Genomic DNA, 23,452 nt, shown 5'->3' on the forward strand with positions numbered 1-23,452 from the left:
AGAGCACTGAGCCTATTCCAAGGACTGTCATTCCACTCTGAAACCTGTCCTTCTGGTCCTAGAGCACAAACTCTACTGCTAGGGACTGTCATTGCACTCTGGGGGCTATCATTCCACTCCCAGAGTATTCCATCTGGTCCCAGAGACCTTTATGGAAAATCCATTCCACATTTCCTTTGCAACTTTTTTTGTGTTGTGATGCATTTCAATGGAGACCATGCAAGTAAATTGGCATTCCTGGCTCCAATTATGTCCAATTGGCCTTCAAGCCTCTCCCTATTATTTCTAATGGGCAATCCCCCTGTCATTCCTTTTAATACATGAGGGGGGAGGGGGAAGCAAGAAAGAAAGGAGGGAACAAGGGGGACAAAAAGTCAGATGGGAGCTCGCCGCTCCCCAGCCACCTAGAGTGTCTCTTGCTCCCGGAAGCTTCACCCAAGCCTTAAACTGATAAGAGAGAGAGGATGGGGGAAAGGCAGAGAGAGAAATGTCCCTGCCAATGGGGCTAAACTCAAAGCTCCTCGGGCGCTGGCTGAGCAGGAAGACAGGGCTGCCCTTCTGCACTCCAGAAGAAATACCTTGCGTCAAGAGAGGAGAATACCTGTGTGAGTGCATGGGAGCGCGCACACTGCAGGGAACTCCGGTAGTTGGGGGGCCAGCACAGCTACTCCTTCAGAGTTCAGTACCTGAGGCGGAGGCCGGTTCCACCTCAGTTGAAGAGCCGACCCTGTGTGTGCATGTAATATATATAATATAATTGAAATAGTCATTTGTGTTATTGTATTTTGAAAGGCTCATTCATGAGTTGTAAACTGCTTCAAGGAATGTGTGCTGCAACAGAATAATTTCCCCCTCACTTAACTGAAGAGAGAATGGTTCATTTTAATGTGTGGTTCCAGAGCAGCCGTGTGCGTGCGTGCGTGCGTGCGTGCGTTCTCACTGGGCCTCAAGGTGGATTGCAAGTATAATAGCACTACTCAATTAATAAGCTGCTCACAAATATAACATTTGAAGACGACAATATTTGAGTCTGACAGCAAAGTAAAATGAAGCAATTAATCAGCAAATAGATCACAAAATATAACATTTGAGTCAAACAGCAAAGATTCATAGTACAACAACATAATGTGATGGTGCTAAGATTGAACAACTGAAAGAAAAAAACATTATCCCTAACAGAGGTCAACTTCGGAGCAGATCCACTACATCACAGCTACCAGCTCTACTCCTCTAAAAGAAAGACCACCTGAACTAGTCTGTCTTACTCATTTTGCAAAAGAATAGAAGTGTGAAGTGCCTTGAACACATGAAACTGCCTTATATTGTCAGACCTTTGGTTTATCATTGTCTTCTCAAACTGATGGCAGCTTTCTGGGGTCTCAGGCACAGGTCTTTTCACCTCACCTACTGCCAGATTCTTTAACTGGAGATGCTGGGGATTGAACTTTGGACCTTCTGCAAGCCAAACAGATGCTCTACCACTGAACCACAGGCCTTCCAGTTTTAATCCATCTGTTTGGTCTCTGGGCCTGTCCAGATGTTAGAGGATTGGTGTAATTGCTGTTCTTCTGAGGCTCCAACCCATAGTAGTTCACTAATGTTAGAGTAGTAGTAGATGAGATTACGACTAAGTGGAAGATCGCCTGCCCTGCATGCAGAATGTCCCAGGTTCAGTCTTTGATGTCTCAGGTAGCAAGTGCTGAGAAAGATAGTTCTCTACCTGAAAACCTATATAGATACCAGATGAGACCAGATGAGAATACTGAGCTCAGAAGTCCAATGGTCAGCAACTTCAAAGTTACAAGAGAATGGCTGTTCCATAGGCAGATGTCCTTGGCGGGAAGCATCAGTAAAGCTCCTCTAAATGGCTCATTTGGATCAGTGTTCTTTAAAAATCTCAGACTTCCACAAATTTGCCTCCCACGCAGGCAGCAGATTGATGAGTTTCTCATAAAAATTGACAACTATATTGCTAAATTAATTCTACTCTGAAAAGGCTATAAAATCTATAACTCCATGGGCTGAACTAAATCTGTCTATAAGCTATACCAAATTAAATGTTCTGTTCTCAAGGTGTTAGAGGAAGCTTCATATAATCTCGAGTACTGTACTTTCTCAGCTAACCGAGTCCAAATATCTCCCAAACACCTTGCACTCCTTCATCCATTTTTCATTTAAAACTTCATCTATATTAAATTCTTGTGCACTTGTTCTTCTCTGTCTCTGTTGAGTGGCTGTACTGCTGCAACAAAAGGAGGAAGGAATAAACTACAAACCCTAAAATACATTTTTCATCAGTGAGGGGAAGGGAGGATGATAGATCTAGCATCCTCAGATTTTTTAAAAATTGGAATAATAATGAAGAGGAGAATAGGTCATGTTTCCCTAGTTGCCACCCTATGCTTTCTCCTATCTTGTTTCAGCTATACTGCACCAGGATAATGGATATAGTCTTGTAACTCCCCTAGGAAGGTGAGGCAAGCCCATGGCTTTTTAGAAAAAAAACCCATATTGAATATAATTCACCTACTTTTCTCAGGAAAAAATAGAATTCTGCCCATGAGTATTCTCAAAAATATATCTACCGTAAAGGAAAGGGCTTTAAGTCTAGTCACTGTGATCTCTCTCTCTCTTTTTTTTCCTTAACAGCTTCAGGCCCTTCTTCAAATATGGTCCAAACTGCCTCCTAGAGAAGCATTAGAATTACTAGATTTCAATTATCCAGATCAATATGTACGAGAATATGCAGTAGAATGTTTAAGACACATGAGGTGAGTCTCGTGGTAACTTTATTTCAGCAGTTGACCCAAAAGTTGAAAAACAAAATGTTCCTGTGATTTTTACCCTACAAATAAAATAATCTTCAAATCATCATGCCATCTGCTGCTTAAACATTCCAGCTGGGGAGGACTGGGCTGGGATCACAGTGTGGTAATGGTATCCATGGGCCCAGAGTGGGTGGTCTTCCTTTGAGAATTGTATCTATCCTAGGGAGCAGAAGTCTTCCTTTGCTTTTTGAGACAAATACTAAAATGTGGGGAAGATGAAGGGATGAACAACACAGGAGAAATGAAAAATTTATAGGCTCCACCTTCAATATGATGCGTGTCATTCCCGTCCTGTGTGTCAAAGTTGAGAATGGCTGTTGAACTGGGCACACATTTCTGATTTAATATCATTTTTGCTCCAAGAAAAAGTAGTTCATTATCAATTGCAGTTCTGCTGTGCTTCCACGTCCTTGACTTCCCAAGACTGCTGCAAGTAATTAGTAGTTTTTTTAAAAAAAATTCAAGGTTAGTTTATGGACAAAATATTTTGACTTCAATAAAATGTAAACAAGGTAGTTGTTCTATTAGGACTGGCTGGCCTTATGATACTGAACTGGTACTTCTGCTATGGTTGTCATTTAAGTTTCTGTGAATTTATTCTAGGTATATACAGTCAGTGAGTCCCACTTGTTACTGTAAATGATCAGAGTATATGTGATTTAGATCCCAAATCAATTTTTTTGGACTTTATATGGGAAGTGCTTTTTAGGGGAACATGTTTGATTTCATGTACCACATTAATCTTTTTTTTTTTTGCTGCTACAGCTGCTTAAATCTTTTAAAAAAAATATTGCCTCTATCAGTGTTTAGCAGGACAACTTTTTTATCACGTGCAATAAGAACTTTATTCCAGAAAAATCATTTTATGCCAATAAAAAGACTGGCTGACTATATAGCACATTGTTTTTAGACAAAAATGATAAAAAGTTAAAAGGAACAAAGGAACAGAATATTATTACTGAATTTAAAAGAAGAAATGTATACATTTTAAAGAAGAAGAAATGTATACATTTTAAAATAGCATAAATTAAAATACACTGATGTCGTGCGATGTCGAAAAAAGAGTGGCAATCGGCGATAGAGAATTTGGATAAAAAACTTTTAGAAGTGATTAAAGAGCTCAAGGACATGAAACCGGAGTTGGTGAAAGAGGTTAAAGAGACAGTGAAAAATGAGCTGGCAGAAGTGAAGAAAGGTATGGAAACAATGCAAAATGCAGGGAACACAGCAAAGAGTCAAGGTAGTGGAAAGCGCGGTGGAGAACTTAGCAGATACGCAACGAACAGAGATGAGGGGGAGAATGGCGGTTGCGGAAAGTAAACATATGGAGAAGCAGCTGAGGTTTCGCGGCTTGCCGGAAGTGGAAGGAAAGACAGCTCAAGAACAGATCACTGAGGTGTTAGCTGAATACCTGGGGAAGGAGGAGGAGGAAGTTGTGGCTATCCTAGATGTGGTATATCGTGTAAATTCAAGAATCGCGACCCAGAGGAAACTACCAAGAGATGTGATTGTGCAATTCACGACCAGAAATATAAAAGAGAAGATTGTGACTAAACAGTTTCAAGATCCATTGGAGATTGATGGCAAGACAATTATTATCATGAAGGAATTACCCAGATCGGTGTTGTTAGATCGAAAAAAATATAAAGCTCTAATTCAGATTCTGAAGGACATGAAAATAAGGTACAGATGGGGAACTACCAGAAGGAGTGTCCTTTGAATTTGGAGGAGCGAAAAAGCGCATTAGATCTGAATCAGAGATGGAGCAGTTTATAAGGGACAATGAAAAGGACTTACCAGCAACAAGATTATGAATATGGAGTGCAAAGTTTTATCTTGGAATGTAAATGGACTTAATTCACCGAATAAGAGAAAAAGTATTTTCCACTGGCTATTAAAACAAAAATGTGATATTGTATGTTTGCAAGAGTCTCATATTAGAAAACAGGATGCAAAGTATCTAAAATTGAATAAATTGGGCAGTGATTTTGTAGCGGCCTCTAATAAGAAAAAAAGGGGAATGGTATTGTATATAAAAGAGGAGCTACAGCCAAAGTTAGTGATGAGAGATGCGGAACCCAGATTTTTAGCAGTGGAATGTATATGGAATTTAAAGAGAGTATTGGTGATTGGAATCTATGCACCTAACGGAGCAAAAGAAAGCTTCTTTGAGGACTTGAGGAAGCAATTAGATGAACTTTCTTATGACCAGATAATTCTTGCAGGAGACTTCAATGGAGTGACAAACTTGGAACTAGATAAAAAGTCAGCAACTGCACAAAAGAAAAGAGGACTATTACCAAAGACGTTTTTTGTATTGACGCAACAGGAAACTTTAGAAGATGTATGGAGAAGACAAAATCCCAAAGGCAGACAATATACGTTTTTCTCCGCGAGACACTCTACGCTATCAAGAATCGATATGATCTGGGCCTCAAAAGACTTAGCGCTTTGGACTAAGGACGTGGAAATAATGCCTATGGTAGGCTCAGATCATAATCCAATTATGTGGAAGTTGGGGAAAAGGAGTAAAAGGAAAGGATGGAGAATAAATGAGGATTTGCTGCAAGAGGGAGAAAATATGGAGATGTTGAGAAGAGAAACAAAGTTTTTCATACAATATAACATGAATAGAGAAGTACCAACCAACAAGGTATGGGACACCTACAAGGCAGTAATTAGGGGCATATTAATGGACTTAAATGGAAGAGCCAGGAAAAAAAAAGAGGAGAAGAGACAGGAGATCATGGAGAAAATAAAAGCCAAAGAAATACAGTTAAAGAAAAGACCAGGGAAAAAGAAAATCTACCAGGACATTAAAATCCTTCAAGAACAGCTGACAGCAATGAATAACAAAGAATTGGAATGGAATCTTAAGAGAATGAATCAAAAGGCGTTCGAAGGCGCAAATAAACCTGGGAAATATTTGGCATGGCAATTGAAGAAGAGAAAGGAGAAGAAAGTAATAAATAAAATCTGTGAGGACAATAAAGTGTACCTGGAACAGACAGCTATTAGCAGAGCCTTTTATAAATTTTATGCCAAATTGTACAATAAAAAAGAGGTGAATAAAGACTCAATAGCGACATATTTGGAGAAAATGAAGCTCCCAGTAATTTTGGAAGCTTGGAGAGATAAATTGAATAATGAAAGTCAACAAACTTGGGAAAGGCGCCAGGACCAGATGGACTTACAGCCAAATTTTATAAGGTAATGGCTAATGAACTGGCACCATTCCTAAAAGATGTGATTAATGGTGTTTTAAAGGATCAACGGATCCCAGACACTTGGAGTGAAGCTAATATATCACTGATCCCCAAAGAGGGGCAAGATTTGACTAACGTGAAAAATTATAGACCTATATCGTTACTTAATAATGATTACAAAATTTTTGCGAAGATACTGGCGGAAAGAGTGAAGGGATGGCTTTCTGAAGTTATTGAGGAGGAGCAAGCTGGTTTTTTGCCAAATAGACAAATCAAAGACAATTTAAGGACAGTTATAAATGCTATTGAATACTATGACAAACGTTGTGACAAGGAGGTTGGTTTCTTCTTTGTGGACGCTGAAAAAGCGTTTGACAATTTGAACTGGGACTTTATGTTTGCCACCATGGAAAAGCTACAAATCGGAGAAAGATTCATAAGAGCAGTAAAGGAAATTTACAGAGACCAGAGTGCAGCAATTGTGGTGAATGACGAGGTGACCAAGAAATTGACTATAGGTAAAGGAACAAGACAAGGTTGCCCGTTGTCTCCACTGTTGTTTATTTTGGTTTTGGAAATACTGATGATACAGATACGAGAAGACAATGCAATCCGTGGAATAAAAATAAAGGACTTTTCCTATAAGGTCAGAGCATTTGCGGACGATATAATGCTAATTGTGGAAGATCCAATGGAGAATATGCCAAAAGTAATAGAGAAGATTAAGGAGTTTGGAGATTTGGCAGGATTTTATGTAAACAAAAAGAAGTCAAAGATATTATGTAAAAATATGACTAAACAAAAACAACAACTATTAATGGAAATAACAGACTGCGAAGTAACAAGTAAGGTGAAATATCTGGGAATTGAACTGACTGCAAAGAATATAGATTTATTTAAAAACAACTATGAGAAACTGTGGACTCAGATAGAGCAAGACTTGATTAAATGGAACAGACTGAACTTGTCATGGTTGGGAAGAATTGCAGTAATTAAGATGAATGTGTTGCCAAGAGTGATGTTTCTGTTACAGACAATACCAATTATCCGAGACTCTAAGCAGTTTGAAAAATGGCAGAGGAAAATATCAGATTTTGTTTGGGCAGGCAAAAAGCCTTGAGTGAAAATGAAAGTGTTACAAGATGCAAAAGAAAGAGGCGGAATGCAACTGCCCAACCTAAGACTTTATTATGACGCAATTTGTTTAGTGTGGTTGAAAAATTGGATGATGCTGAAAAACTGGAAATTACTGGCCTTAGAAGGATATAAAAAAATATTCGGATGGCATGCATACTTATGGTATGATAAAGTAAAAGCGGACTCTATGTTCTTACATCATTATATTCGGAGAAGCCTATTCACAACTTGGAAGAAGTACAGAAATTACCTACAAGATGGAATCCCCTCATGGGTGGTTCCATATGAAGTAATAGATCCGAGAACTGTCGATAACGAACAACAGTGTTTAACATACAAGGAGATAACCCGAATGGAATTTTCTAAACCCAAAATAAAGACGCAGGATGAGTTGTCTCCAAGCTACGATTGGTTTCAGTACAGACAGATCAGAGATCTTTATAATTCGGACTGTGTGAAGGGAGGGATAAGAATGGAGAATTCGGAATTAGAACAGGCACTTTTACAAGAGGATAAAAAGGAAATCTCTAAGGTATATAAAGTGCTGCTGAAATGGTATACTGAAGATGAAACAGTTAAAGTGCAAATGGTGAAGTGGGCTATAAACTTTAATAAGGAAATAACAATGGAGGCGTGGGAATACTTGTGGAAGAATACAGTGAAGATCACGACATGCACCAATATTAAAGAGAATGTCTACAAAATGATTTATTGTTGGTATATGACACCAAAGAAAATTGCGCTAGGGAATTTGAACACATCTAATAAATGCTGGAAATGTAAAAAGCATGAGGGATCTTTGTATCATATGTGGTGGACTTGTGAGGTAGCTAGGCAGTACTGGGGGGAAATAATAAAAGTAATAAGCGAGATTTTACAATTTCAAATTAATAAGAACCCAGAACTCCTGCTACTGAACTTGGGAATGGAGGACATTCCAGCACAATATAGGACATTGCTATTTTACATGATAGTAGCGGCTAGACTTTTGTACGCGCAAAAGTGGAAAGTGCAAGAAGTGCCAGCTATTGAGGACTGGATATATAAATTGCTGTACATGGCGGAAATGGACAAAATGACAAGGAATCTGAGAGACCTTGATCCAGGACAGTTCAACACGGATTGGGAGAAGCTGAAACAATATTTAGTGAAGAAATGGGAGGTGGGAGGAGAACTGTGGCAGTTTGAAAATTACTGAAATACAATAAAAGTAGAGGGAGGTGACTTTACCGGGGGATGGAGAGTTAAATGAGAATTTCTAAGCAACTATTTTATTAGACTATTATATATAGCATTAAGTATTATAGGTGTTATTATAAGAATTATAATGATAGAAATTAACTAATTATAAGGATAGAAACTAATCAATTTCATTTCTGGCAATAATCGTATAATGGAGATAAGTTTATAATTGCAATGAAGGAATTTAATTAAGGTGGGAAAATATATATTAATGTATAGATCATGTATTAAATTGATTGAATTAGTTTGGAGGTATATATGGGTCAAATTGGTTGACTATTTTTGGTGGATAGTTGCATAATGGAAGAATAATATAATTATATAATTAAAACAGTATGAAGATAAGATATGTAGAAAAAGTAATATATAGAGTATAAGTTAAATTGGTTGACTTATATTGAATGTACTGTTTATAGAAGTATCTAAAATTATGCTAAATGAGGGATAAATTGTTTGCCCCATATTGAAGATGAGATTATAAAATAGAGTATAGAGTACCAAAATCAGCTAAATGATTATTATCAAAAGAAAATATGCCAAGAATGTATTATTTAGTTATGCATTATTTAGTTGTTAAAGTAAGTAGGAAGACAGAAGGAGCACTGTGTTATATAGATAAGCTTAGAAGAAAGTGAAAGTTTACGTTTGATAGATAGAATAAATTTGAAATGAGTAAGCGAAAAGGGACAAGGGGTTGGAAAACTGTTGGAAGTCAACAAAAGGGGGGGAAAGGGAGGGGGTTAGAATTGGAAAAATTAAAGGAAACTGATTGTAATGTACAATTTAATGACATCTAATCCAATAAAAAAATTTTTAAAAAAAGAATCAAGAATACAACTAGAGCAAAAGGGAAGAAAAGGATTCAGAGAGATGTAAAGCTAATCTGAATTTTATGGCAACTAACCGGGCAGAGGTGGCAAGCTGTTTCGTACCAGCTTCTAATCGAAGAACTGAGAATGCCACACATCTGGGAGTAATAAATAATGCTCAAAGAAAAGATGATTGGATGACTTCCATGTTGTACCCTAAGTCCAGGATCCAAATGGAGACCCCATATAAATGCTGCTTGTGTGTAGCTTTCCCTTTTTGAGAGCTATACTTTCAGCCAGATGGGCAAGAACATGGGCATGGTGCAGAGTCCAGTTCCCCTTTCTGAAGCCTACCTGTTCAGAGCCTAAGATGGCAGAGTCCTTCATCCAAGTTTCCAGTCACGGGGAAAATGGGCAGCCAAGGAGGGCAGCGTATAATTTACCCAAAATGGATGGAGGGCAAACTGGATGATAATTTACCTTTATTATCCACTTTTTAAATATATCTGCCTGCGTCCATAGATGAGATATGTTCTTGAATGCATGAATATCCATAAATAATTTTGTAAGTAATGGGCCTATCAAATGAGGTCCAATCTGTTTAATCTGGCCCAAGGGCTTTTCTGGCCTTTAAGCATTAATAAGTGAAATCATCTCATTCATGGATACCAGCTCCCAATGGGGCAAGTTATCAAAAGGAACCAAGTTGACAGAAGAGAGATTAACCATAATCTATAATAATAATAATAATTTTAAAGATCAAATAATATTTTAAAATAATTTTTAGAAATAGTTTTTCTTACAATTTGCATTTGACGCCAAGTTCAAAGACCTGGAGGATTTTAAAAGTAGATGAAATAATCATAGAGAACCCAGAAGGTAGTATTATTGGCCTTAACTGGTGGTTGTTAAGATACATTTGTATAGTTAATGTTTCATATTTTATGACCTGGAATACCTCCTTTAAGAGACAATATTACTGCTGAAAGACTGCCAGTATATGTTGGGAATTTTTTTGTTTGTTTGTCTGTCTGCTTGTCTGTGTGTTTGGTGTTTAATACTGTTTTACAATTTGATGCAGTTTTTCTTTCCTTTCATTTTAATGCATCTTCCCACAATGAAGCTAGTTACCCAGGTTTTCTTTATCTTCTTCCAGTGATGAAGAACTTGCTCAGTATCTTCTGCAGCTTGTGCAAGTATTGAAATATGAACCTTTTCTCGACTGTGCCCTCTCCAGGTTCCTGCTAGAGAAAGCACTGGCAAACAGGAGGATAGGACAGATGCTGTTTTGGCATCTGAGGTAAGAGTCTACCTCCCCACCCATGCACCCTGAACTATGATCCACTTTATTTTGCATTGATCCTGTACCAGGTCAAAGAACTGGTACTCTGAGTTTAGTGCCCATGAAAGCAAATGTTCATAATACATTCTAGAAAAAAAGGCTGGAAAATACAGAATCTCCTCTTCAATAGCAACATTTCTGGTTCCAACAGAAGAAAAGCCCAAATGACTGAACCAATATGTCAGACACTAATTGGAGTGAATCAGAGTAAAGGGATTTTTCATTCTGCTTACTGTCCTGTGCCATTCACTCATTTCTAATTTACTGGTTTTTCTGTATAAGTGCCAGTCACCTGTGACCTTTTCATCATTATGACCATTTATTTAAAAACTAGCAACAACGCCTGTTGTGTGAAAAAATACAATGGGCTCTAGAAAACTGATTTGGCAGGTCCCCTCCTGGTGGCAAACAGGCATTTCACAACAGCCTGGAGGACAAAGCGAGAGGGCGCTGAGGAGAGGCATGGGGAGGAGTGCTTAGGCCATTGATTCAGCGGGCTCCCTCCCAGTGGCAAGTGAGTACTTTGCAGTGGCCTCGAGGCCAGAGACCTTGATGATGCACCTGTGCAAGGATATAAAGTGAGTCGTCACCAATACGGCTTGCTTTTTATATAGTAGGATTGTGTTTTCTGAAAATCCTATAATCGCTATAAAGCATACTAGTGAAATTCTACTGATTTATTTTATTTGCATGAATTAAGCACTTTTCAACCCAAACTCTTCTGTATAGTGACTTTAGCTCCAATGTCTGTATCAAAAATATCTCTTTGCATGCTAACACAATGATGTGGTTTGTTATTAAACACATCACTTAAGTTACACAAATGTCACCCACCCCTTGGTTTCATGCACAGACAGACCGAAAGATTAATCTGATCAGGTCCAAGGATTTGCTTAGGCCACTAACCCTGTTTGAGGGAATAATTTGGAATGGGAATGATGGTAAACGAGGCATGATTTCCACCCTTTATAAACTTTACTAATGGCAATACATAAGGATCCTTTACCATATCAAAAAAGTGGTCTGACTCCTTAAACTGGCCTTTTCAGAATCTGATTGGAAACAGATATGGAATTCCCCCTTCAACAAATCCTGTTGTCCATCTGGTATCTAACACCACATGAACTGAGCCGGATAAACAGGTCTTTGAGCCCATTATGTTGGAGATCTTGTAGGCAGGAAGGCACGGTTCTACATATGTGGTGGGAATGCCATCTGGTTCAGGATTTTTGGAAGGCAGTTCATAAGGAGATATCCAACATGGTGGGGCTTTCATTGCCATATTCCCTGGAATTAGATTTCTGGGCCGATTCTCTGCTTGATAGAAATACTAAATCTCTGGTTTTGATATTGGTTGCCTCTGCTTATTTGGTTATCACTAGGAACTGGAAATCCCTCATGGGATCATTGCTCAAAAAATGGTACCAGAAAATCTGGGAGCAATACTTGATGGGTAGGATTATGCATAATCCGTTCTTTGGGGACTTACATGTGGTAATTCCTTTACTCAAGTATGATAAAATATGGAAACCAGCTCTGGATTTTATACGTGCTAAAGGTGTAATTCCTTTGATGAAACAAGTTTAGATGTTTGTTCATTGTGATTCTTGGGTTTGTAAAAGATTGTAAAGTGTATTTTCTTTTACTGCTTTCCATGGTTTAATTTTATGATTTTTCCCCCTCTGTATCTTATGGTTTTATGGTTCCCTTTGGTTTGTATCATTGTTTATATGATTACATTAATTTTTTAAAAATAAACAGACCAAAAGTGGGTTTTCTCATTTGTTGAAAGGCCTAACTTTGCCATCTGGGAGCTGCTGCTAAGGAAAGAAACATGCAGAAAATTCAAAAGTGTATTTGTAGAAGTGGATCCTCAATAGTTTCCTTAAGGAGGCTATTTTCTCAAGTGTTTAATTTTTCGGCACCTGTGACTCATTAGACTGAATGAAAGGCAGCAAAAGAGGTTGAAGAACATCTCAGCTTTAGCGCCATGTGCTGCATTTGGATTGCTTCCTTCATACAAGCAGGGCCAGATTTAGGGTTGCCGGCGCCCAGGGCAACCCTAGTCCAACCTCGCGCGTGCGCGTGTGCGCACGGCGGGCGTGATGATGTCATTTTGGTGACATCATCACGTGGGGCAGCGGAAGCAGCGTGCGGGGCTGGGAAGCTGCCCACGCCATTCGCCTCCCCGCAGGCGAATGGCGCGGGTGGCCTTGCAGCCCCCCCGCACTGCCTTTCACCTGCCCCGCAGGACAGAGGGCGGCCGGCTTGCCATGCACCCCCTGTCCCATGGGGCAGGCAAAGGGCAGTGCGGAGGGCTGCGAGGCCGCCCGCACCATGCGCCTGCCCTGCAGGACAGGGGGCGGCCAGCTGCCCCCTCTCCTGCAGGGCAGGCAAATGGCATGGGCGGCCGCGCTGCCCTTTGCCTGCCCTGCAGGACAGGAGGTACGCGGAAAGCCGGCCACCCCCTGTCCCACGGGTCAGGCGAAAGGCAGCACGGGGGGCTGTGAGGCTGCCCACGCGCTCTGGCAGCTGGCAGCTGCTCCCAGCGCCCCCTCCCTGGCGGCGCCGGGGGCAGACTACCCCCCTGCCCCCCCTTGATCCGGCCCTGCATACAAGAGCAAGCCCAACCTACCTAAAGAAAATGAGACACAACAAAGTGATTGAACCTACTTTGAGCTCACCATGAATGGATGGAACAGCAGGATATAAATATTTAAATAAAATCACCTTCTTCTACCTACTGTAGATTTCATCTTTCCCATTAGCTTCACCTCCCTCTGTGTCCTGCAGCAAGGAAGGACGGGTAATCCACTTACCACTAGATTATGCCTATGACCCAAAGGAATATTTCCTAGAGACAAAGCAAGTGATAGTTGCCCCAAGAAGGCATGAAGGCACTTCCTCCTTGTCTGGAGAACTTCCTCCACAACACAAAGACGGTAGCCTCCCATGCCGACATTCTTTTTCCCTTTTCTTTGAAATTTTAGAGAAGGAGGTACTCTTTGTGACCCAAAGGGATCACAACAGGGATTCCTGGTTATATATAGTCTGGCTTCGGGACCTGCTCCTGGAATAGCTAATAGCTTCAAAACTGATCCCATGTCTGTACTAGCTGCTGTTCGTGTTCCAGCTTGGCTCAAGATGCTGCAGTATAAGTGGGCCATTATGTCAGATCAGCCTCATGATCACATCCTGCAAGGCAGAGAGTTGTAGGGTGCAGTCTACTCAGTTGTCCTGCTGCACCATGGATTTTCTAAAGCATACCAAAAGGATTCTTAGTCTGCCTTCCTTTTTCCCATCTGGCACAAGGAATTAGTCATTTCTTAGGAAGAAGATTAATCCAAGATAATAGGGAAGAGGTGCTTAAGAATCATCATTTTCAAGCACTTTGCGTGATATTTTTCCTTTAAGTTCATGGTTATGGTTAAATAGTAGAGACCAAGCGTCTAGGTTTCACTGCTGCAGGGATCCTGCCAGCATCTCCTTTACTTTTCAGGTCTTTTGGTTGCAGTTCTAGTGGTTTCCTGGCTGTTTTTTTTAGTCTGGACAAGAGTGGTCCTCTTCTTCCTGTTTTTATTGCTCATTGTAGAACTAACTGGTCAGAGGGGAAGGGGGAGACAAAGTGGCTGTTTCTGAAGACCAACTTCTGGATTTGGAGAGAGAGCTGCTTATTTTCCCCATGATTATTTTTCTGCTTCTTTCAAGAACAGCAAACAGAATAGCATTCTGTTTTTCTCATTGTTACCTGTATTTTGGGATAAGAAATAGCATAACTCATGTCTACACATTTTGCATGCTTTGAGAGGCAGGGTACTTAACTTTGAGATGAGGATCAATAGCTTTCCAAAAAACAACAATTATATCATACTATCCTGTATGAAAAGTGTGCACATACACTTGGATTTGTATTTATTTGTTCATTTTAAAATGATGATGATGACCACTCATTTTTAAATTTAGTTTATATGTAACCCTTAAGTTACATCCATCATAAAATTCCTTAAATAGAGAATGGCTCACAAAAATATTCATACATGGAGGGGAGGGCGAAATAAAAATTGAAAGTAAATAAAAATAAAAAATAATTTTTAAAATCTTTTCTTGTAGATCAGAAGTTCACATACCTGCATTTTCAGTACAGTTTGGTGTGATTCTTGAAGCCTACTGCCGTGGAAGTGTTGCTCACATGAAAGTGCTTTCTAAGCAGGTATTTCTCATTTAAATCCTTGTCTGTGTGTCACTTTGTATCTTTCATTAACTGTTGATCATGCAAGAAATTCCCTGCTTGGGATCCTCTTCACAAGCACTTCCCACAAGCAGTGTGGGAACTGGTTCCGTGTATTGCGGTTCCACACTGCTTTGAAGCATGTTTGTAAATAACATGACCACATGGTGGGCCAAATTACACAGGTGCATCAACTCAACCCCTGCATTCCATCATAGAAAAGCAGTTTATGTGAAGGAGGATAAAATATAGTCTCCATATGTGACATTTAAAGCATGATGCATCCATATAATGTGTGAGTCACCCTAAGCATGTTATGAGTTGCCGTATAAGTGCCCAGGTGGGCAACACCTGCCTTACTCTATTTTCATACAAAATTTTGCTTTGTACAGGCTGAGGTTTTGGTTAGAGGAAATTCAAATGCCATGAGTGATTTAGCACTGCTACTATTATTTCACTTTCAAGTTTGGGCTCAATAGCAGCTGAGCGTAGTTACCTGATTACAGAAAGTAATTTTCTCTGTCTTCATCTTGCCAGTTCATCCAGGTCAAGAGTGGTCTACACCCATTCTTACTGGATCTTTTATTGCCACCCTTGTTGGAATAATGAGACAGACACAAGGCTTGGAACTAAAGGGCCACTTTATTAAACATAACATCAACCATTAATATGGCAAGGGCCAACTAGCGGTACAGGTCAAGCCACGGAGTCACCCCTGGACCTCCGCCTTCACCTGTCTGGGCGTGCCCCGAAGCCCCAGGTGCAAGCCAGCCTATGGATGGTTAAGACCCGGCCAGCTGGCAAAATAGATCCCCCCAGCTCAAGCTCCTAAGCCTCAGCCATACAACAGTGAGGGAAGGACTTGCACATGGGGTTCCCCAAGGCAGTCTGCCCACGCAGCATGGCAGCTGTCACGAGCAGTACCATCTGCTCCTGGCAGACTCCTCTTCCCATCAGTGGAAAAGCGCCTAGGGTACTCACCAGCCTGCTCCCTATTCCCAAACTGTATCCTGACAGTGACCATCCTAAGGTGGCTCCACCTTGCCAATTACCTCAAACCTCCACAAGCAGTACAAGATAGGCAAAAAAAACACCTCTTCCCCATGCCAATTAGGGAAAAGGGGGAAAAAATCCTATCTGGCTCTGTCAACAGCAGCCGGCTAGTCCTGCACTACCCCTGTTTGTTGAATTGTGATGGCCTATGGCTATAGACAATAAACTCTTTTGACTTTACTACAGGGTGAGGTGGATGGGCCGAGCATGCAGAGCAACTGCCAGCCGGCTGGGCGGAGTTGCCTCATAAGGCTCCTTTCTCTGACACACCCCCCCCCAGCCTGAGACGCAGATACCATGGAAATGCTCTGTCTTCTTCTCCTTCAAGGGAGGCAAAGAGCGGCCCCCAGCCTTATCAGTGGAAGCTGCTGGCTGGGAGGGCTGTATTCTTTTGAGTGGAGTTTTTTCTTTTATGTAATGCAACATGCTTATGTCTTCGAATGCTGAAAGGTCTGGGCCTCCCTTTGTAGTAGTACCTCCCCTCCCAATATTCTTTCGGTTTGTAGCTGCATGTGTGTTGTGTCTATGTAAGAGTAATGTATAGCAAATGGCTGATTGCTAAAGTTGCACAAACTTCTGCTTCCAAAACAGGAAAATTAAAAATGGACAAAAGATTATTGTCTTGTTGTTTGCATTCTTAAAGATATGTTCATGAAACACAGTAAATACAGTAAATACAGTAAATACAGTAAAATACTGTACAGTAAAATACAGTAAAAATAGTTTTCTTTCAGATGTTAGTGATACTGGAGATATTAAGCTATGTCAAACAGTAGTAAAATATCTGACAACTTGTATAGCTTTTCCTTTTATGTCTTTATATTGCCTCTTTGGAGGGGTTGGCAGGGTTGATGCTGCAGCCTATCATGGCTACCCCTCTGTAATTGGTGGCCAATTATATGCTCCCAATCAACAGAAAGAATGAGCAGTCATTACTACCTAAGCTGTATGCTCTGATCCATCCCTTTTGTGCTGCTGACTGCACAGCTGTGATAGTATCTGTATGTCTGCTGTGCAAATATGCAGTACTACTTTAGTAAACCAAGTAAAAATGCTATTTTTGGTTGATCTCCGAGATGGCAAAAATAGCATTCTTAAAAATCTTTTTTAACCAAAACATTAAATTATAGCTCTAATGGGATCTATGTATATATTTGAGTTTCCAAAAAGAAAAAAAAAGAGTTTATCTTTTGTGTAGTGAATTGACAGCGTTTCTTACAAATGTGCTATTTGGTACTTGGAGAAAATCATAAAAGGAATACTGCATTCAATGTATTTCAGCAATAGGCTTCAAGATCTGTGGGATTTTCTGTGCACTTCAGAGGAAGTTCATGTCAGTGCAATCAAAGAAGGGGCAAAAAATTCCCAACTGTGCAAACACGGAAGAAATTCAAAGTAGAAATACTTCAAAAAGTTCCTGTTTGTACAGCACAGGTTGCATTTTGCTCCCTTGTCACTGATGTTTGCTCAGCTCCTGGAAATGTGGAAATGCAGGGAGATTTTGGTTTTGACAGATGGCTGACCTGGTAGGTATCTACCTCCTATTCCATAATCAGACTCCATACACAGCATCCTGCCTGGCATGGATAAGCTTATATTTAAGAAGCTTGAACTTTAAAACCATGTATTAAGATAACTTTTACTTGCAATAGAAACAACTGTAAATATATGTGGCTACTCCTTAGTGAACTATAGCTAGTCTTCAAACTTATTGGTGCAGGTGGCTGGAAACTTTATATTTCATAGTCCTAATGGAATCTGCATTTACACTCGAGGGGAACCTATTATTAAACTTGTAATCAACATGCAGCATAGCACAGCTAAAGAGAGGTGTATGAGAGTATTGCAGTATTAATAGTGGATATCCCAGCTGCTTCAACATCCTCTATGAGAATCCAGTAGTATGAAGACAATTTAACTAAATGCCACTGGGGCTAGCCATTGGAATCTTATTGCACCAATTGCAATCCAGCATCTTTGGTTATGAATTCAGTACCAAGTCTAGTTCAAAGGCCTGTTTTTTGGTCTTCGGAAGCTTTAAATGGCTTGTAACCAGGGTACCAGAAGAAGAACCTTTTCCAGTATGGACTTGGCTGGACACTGAGATGATTTAGTGCAATCTTGCTTTATGTGCCATTGCCCTTGGAGGTTCAAAGCATGGCAACAAATGGTTCTTTATGTTGGTGGCACTGAGATTATGGAGTTTTAAAATAGTTTCAGGTGGGTAGCCATGTTGGTCTGTAGTAGAAGAGCGCAATTCAGGTCAAGTAGCAATTAGAGGTCATCTAAATTTATGAGCTTTGGTGTAGTGGTTAAGAGCATGGGACTCTAATCTGGAGAGCCGGGTTTGATTCCTCGCTCCTCCACTTGAAGTCAGCTGGGTGACCTTGGGCCAGTCAAAGCTCTCTGGAGCTCTCTCATCCCCACCCACCTCACAGGGTGTTTTGTTGTGGGGATAATAATAGCATACTTTGTAAACCACTCTGAGTGGGCATTAAGTTGTCCTGAAGGGTGGTATATAAATCGAATGTTGTTGTTATTTCAAAAGTCAGAGCTCCCATTGCTGACATTTTCTTCTGTCTTTGTTTTTAACAAGTTGTTGAAATCCTTTTTGTTTTGGCAGTCTTTTAGGTTAGCTTAGGCTAGCCTTGTTACAGGGTTGGTTTTTTGGCTGTGATACTGGCTACCCTTTTTTGTTAAGCCGCCGGTTTCTGTTGTTCATGTGATTATATTTTAATCTTTAATGATATAGAGTATTGTTTTGTGCTTTGGGGACACTTGTGCTGAAAAACATAGTTAAAATGTTTTTATAGAGTCACTGTGGTTAGTGGATAAAGTTTTGGATTTGGAATGATAAGATCTAGGTTCAAATCCCCACCCACTTAGGACTCTCACTCTATGACCCTGGGTTGCTCACAGTTTCAGCCTAAAGTACTTCACAGGGTTGTTGTGAGTATAAAACTGAAGAAAGGGGAACTTTGCATGCATACCTGAATTTCTTAAGGTCCAACTTGGTGTGGAGGAAAAAACAGCAAAAAGGGGGGGGGGGAGTATTGGGATCCAGTCCTTGAGTTAACTGAAAATGAAGCTCTGTTTTGATTTGGATTCTTAGTGAGAAAAACTTCACCAATCTAGTTAGTTAACTGGGTGCTCTTGAGACCTTTTGCAATATTGAAGCCACCTTTATCTATCATCATCCCAGAACACTGTTTTACATCTTTTAGGTCTGGCAGCAAGAAGGATGGAGTTAATTGTGCCAGTCCTTCTCATGCAGTCATATGTTGGAATCAAGGTTGCAATTGGACAGCACAGAGCTGTATAATTAGTTCATATTCCCATGTAGTGCCAGGCCTTTAAATGTGGATGCATTCCAGTGGAGGTGATAAGAACAAAATTACCATACACACTGTATATTCATTCAGTGTGAAGCCAGGATGGTTAGTAGGAGAGCCAGTGGGGTATGATGGCTAGTATGAGACTATGGTCTGAGAGGCCCATGGTCAAATCCCCACTCTGCTACAACACTTGGTGCTCTTGGGCCAGTGACATGCCTTCAGCCTAACCCACTTCACAGGGTTGTTGGGAGGATAAAATGGAGGAGAGGAGAACAATGTAAGCTGCTTTGGGTTTCCATTGAGGAGAACCTAATTAAATAAATTCTTTGAATGTATACAGTTGTGTGCTTACCACTTTGATTAGCCATTAATGCAGACTTTACACATCGAGATTTAGGAATTAATACCGCTATTTAAAATTCGATTCCAGGTTGAAGCACTGAACAAGATGAAGACTTTGAATAGTCTAATAAAACTGAATGCCATGAAGCAAAGCAGGGCCAAAGCAAAAGACGCCATGCATACCTGTTTAAAACAAAGAGCTTACAAAGAAGCCCTTTCTGATCTCCAGTCTCCATTGAATCCTTCAGTCATGCTTTCAGAACTGTAGTAAGTATGCACTGTAACTATTATGTGAAAATGGGTAGACAGAAGGATCTTGCTCTTTGACTTCTTTTGGCTGTGTTGCTTCAGCAGACATGCTGGCACTTGAAAGAGTATTTCTTAGTGTGGCTGGCGTTCCTTCAGTGTAAGCTTTGTAAGCAATTCTTGGGCTTCCTAAGGTTAAGATGTCAGTTTTGGTTAGGAGTAAAGTTTTTTTGCAGCTGGCATTAAAACTTAAATGTGTTCTTTTAAGGTCTCTCACAATAATGAGTCGCCTTGAAATAACAATCAACGGGTGGGATCCAGCACAAGGATCTCCCCACCACCACCATACACAGTCATTTCCAACCCCAGGGAAGTTTTTTCCTGAGGTCACAGGATCCACGTAGACCAGTAGCCACTTGAGCTGCAATGAGGAAAGGGGCAATGGTGAAACTGCTCCCCTCTTTGCCTTCCATCAGTAGACCTTCCCTGACAGAAGAGGCAGGAAGAGAAACGTCCTCACTTTTCCCAGTCACGCTGCATCCTCCCAACCCCCATGATTACTAGAGTCTCTCTACCCTGGGAATAAACTTTCTGGGGGGTCAGAAAACACGAATGGGGAGAAGGGAAAGGAAGAAAGATACGTGACCATCTGCGCCTTGTACTGACAGATTGCTCGATCCAGCTCACTTTCTGACTGCCTTCTTGAAATCTATAAATTTGTAAAATCAAAAAGAGTCCAGTAGCACCTTTAAGATTAACCAATTTTATTTTATAGTAGCATAAGCTTTCGAGAATCTTCTCTTCATCAGATGCCTGATCCGAACTGGTCAAATACAGAAGAGGAGGGGAGGGGAAAGAACGGGACATATATCACAAGGGGACAGAATGCAATTAGTGTGAAGGCAATCAAAACATTCCTTTGCTTGTAAATGTAAACATCTCCTTTTGGTGTGGAGTCAGTTTGCCGCAGTGAAGGTATACAATTCCTATGTAGTATAAGCCCTCGATAACCACAGCTCTCCCTGCCAGCTGCATCTGACAAAGAGAACTGTGGTCCCCGAGAGAACTTGATTCTCGAAAGCTTATGCTACAATAAAATAAAATTGGTTAGTCTTAAAGGTGCTACTGGACTCTTTTTGATTTTGCTACTATAGACTAACACGGCTAACTCCTCTGGATCTATAAATTTGTAAGTAGGAGCCCCCTGTGTCAACACCTTGCCATGGTTTGAGCTAAGCTTTAAACACAGCCCTAAGTCAAATGTAGCTGCAGGGTGCACATATAGAATAAAGCCTATTTTCTAATTCAATATGGACTGTTATTTTATGTTTTGGAGTTGGTGGTTGGCAGATACAGTCCTGAATTCTATATCCTTAATGTTCTGGTTGGCCAGCATAACTGATGGCAGAGTGACCAAATGGAAACTTGGAACGGTTTTGTCTAGCCTGTAAAATTCTGTCCCGACTCCTGACATTACATTCAGAGGTGCTTTTTAAAATTCTGCCATTTTTTTCTGTTTTGTTAATTTCCCTGATTAGCTCACCAAAATGATTTATAATGCTTTTACCCTAGTGTGGAGAAGTGTAAATACATGGACTCCAAAATGAAGCCTTTATGGATAGTATATAATAACAGAGTGTTTGGTGGAGATTTGGTGGGTATCATCTTCAAAAATGGAGACGGTAAGTAAACACTGGAATCTTACTCTCTACCTTAGCATTTTGATCTTACATTCATGTAATTTCTGATGAGCAATCTCATCAGCTGCAATTGACCTACGGTCAGAACGACAGTTCTGCACAACTTTCACCCCCCATCTCCCCTTCCTCTTGTACACAAAGCTTCATTCAAAACTTCCTGGTTTGATGAAGCCTCAAATTGCTTTGATGTTTAAATGCAAGTACATCAGCAAACTAGAGTTTGTTTACTCCCCACAAACTGGGATTTAACTGTTTCAGCACAGATTTTATCACAATGCAATATGAGAAGAAACAAAATTTCTTGCTGAACTTCTTTGATGCAACAAACATTCTTCTTTTTTTTTTTTTGAAAAATTTTTATTGGGTTAGAATCCATTATTTCCACATTTACATTCAATTTTCCCCAATTTTTTCATCTCTAACCCCCTCCCTTTCCCCCCCCTTTTTGTTGACTTCCAACAGCTTTCCAACCCTTTGTCCCCTTTCCCTTACTTTTATTAGCTTCCTCTATCTAAAACAAATATATATTCTCCATTATTCTAAGCAGTACATCCTTAACTATTTTTAACATTATATGCCCAAACTGTAAGCCTTTGTTTCCATCTTAGATAAACAATTTATCCCAATTTTTCAATTTCAGGTATTTCTATATATCATAAACCATATAGATCATACATTCGTTTATATCAAACAATTTGACTTATTCTCTATATATATTACTCATTCTATCTTTTTATAATAGTTCTATATATCTCTCCTCACGTAGTCAATCAATTTGACCCATCTATATCTTCAGACATTCAGTTTGGTACAAAACTTGTCAGAAAAAAAAGAAAATGTTGTTAGTTAATCGCTCCTTATATTTAGTCCTTATAATTAATTATTTTCTCTATGTTCTGTTTGTTAGCCTATATATATCTATATATATGTCAATCTATTAATCTGACTGCTTATTAATTCACATTTATCTCTTCTCCCCCCGGTAGAGTCTCCCCCCTCTACTTCAATACTTCAGTAGTTCTCAAACTGCCACAGTTTTCCTCCCACCTCCCATTTCTTCTCCAGGTATTGTTTCAGCTTCTCCCAGTCTGTGTTGAACTGCCCTGAGTCCAGATCTCTCAATTTTCTTGTCATCTTGTCCATTTCAGCCATATACAGCAATTTGTAAGTCCAATCTTCAATAGTTGGCACTTCTTGTACTTTCCATTTTTGCGCATACAAAAGTCTAGCTGCTACTGTCATATAAAATCCTGTGTTGGGCTGGAATTCCCTCCATTCCCAAGTTCAGTAGCAGGAGTTCTGGGTTCTTATTAATTTGAAATTGTAAAATTTCACTCATTTCTCTTATTATTTCCCCCCAGTACTGCCTGGCTACCTCACACGACCACCACATATGATAGAGGGAGCCCTCATGCTTCTTACATTTCCAGCATTTATTAGAAGTATTCAAATTCCCTAGCGCAATCTTCTTTGGTGTCATGTACCAACGATAGATCATTTTATAAATGTTCTCTTTGATATTAATACATGTCGTTGTCTTCATTGTAGTTTTCCACAAGTATTCCCATGCCTGCATTGTTATTTCTTTATTAAAGTTTATAGCCCATTTCACCATTTGTGTTTTAACTATCTCATCCTCGGTATACCACTTCAACAGTACTTGGTATACCTTGGATATTCTTTTCTTATCTTCTTTAAGAAGGGTCTGCTCTAGTTCCGAATTCTCTATTCGTATACCTCCCTTTACAGAGTCCGAATTATATAAGTCTCTGATCTGTCTATACTGGAACCAATCGTAGTTAGGTGATAGTTCCTCTTGTGTCTTTATTCTAAGTTTGGATGCTTCAGTTTTAGTTATTTCTTTATACGTTAAACATTGTTGTTCATTATCAACAGCTCTCGGGTCTATCACCTCATATGGAACCACCCACAAAGGGGTTCCTTCTTGTAGATAAATTCTGTACTTCTTCCAGATTATGTATAG

At 39.9% G+C, this 23,452-nt stretch overlaps 1 protein-coding gene across 3 annotated transcripts in view; it reads left to right on the plus strand.

Moving 5' to 3' along the window:
• The window catches only part of PIK3CB (phosphatidylinositol-4,5-bisphosphate 3-kinase catalytic subunit beta), a 127,715-nt gene that overhangs the window by 84,290 nt on the left and 19,973 nt on the right, over positions 1 to 23,452 (plus strand). For 2 of the 3 annotated variants that reach the window (XM_054983137.1, XM_054983138.1), the window contains 5 exons: positions 2,650 to 2,771; positions 10,379 to 10,522; positions 14,675 to 14,774; positions 19,611 to 19,789; positions 21,341 to 21,450. In XM_054983137.1, coding sequence (XP_054839112.1) covers positions 2,650 to 2,771; positions 10,379 to 10,522; positions 14,675 to 14,774; positions 19,611 to 19,789; positions 21,341 to 21,450 — 655 coding nt within the window. The remainder of the gene's footprint in view (positions 1 to 2,649; positions 2,772 to 10,378; positions 10,523 to 14,674; positions 14,775 to 19,610; positions 19,790 to 21,340; positions 21,451 to 23,452) is intronic. The other variant, XM_054983139.1, reaches the window with a different exon arrangement.

This window comes from Eublepharis macularius, chromosome 6, assembly GCF_028583425.1.
Source record: "Eublepharis macularius isolate TG4126 chromosome 6, MPM_Emac_v1.0, whole genome shotgun sequence".
In the NCBI taxonomy this organism is placed as follows: Eukaryota; Metazoa; Chordata; class Lepidosauria; order Squamata; family Eublepharidae; genus Eublepharis; species Eublepharis macularius.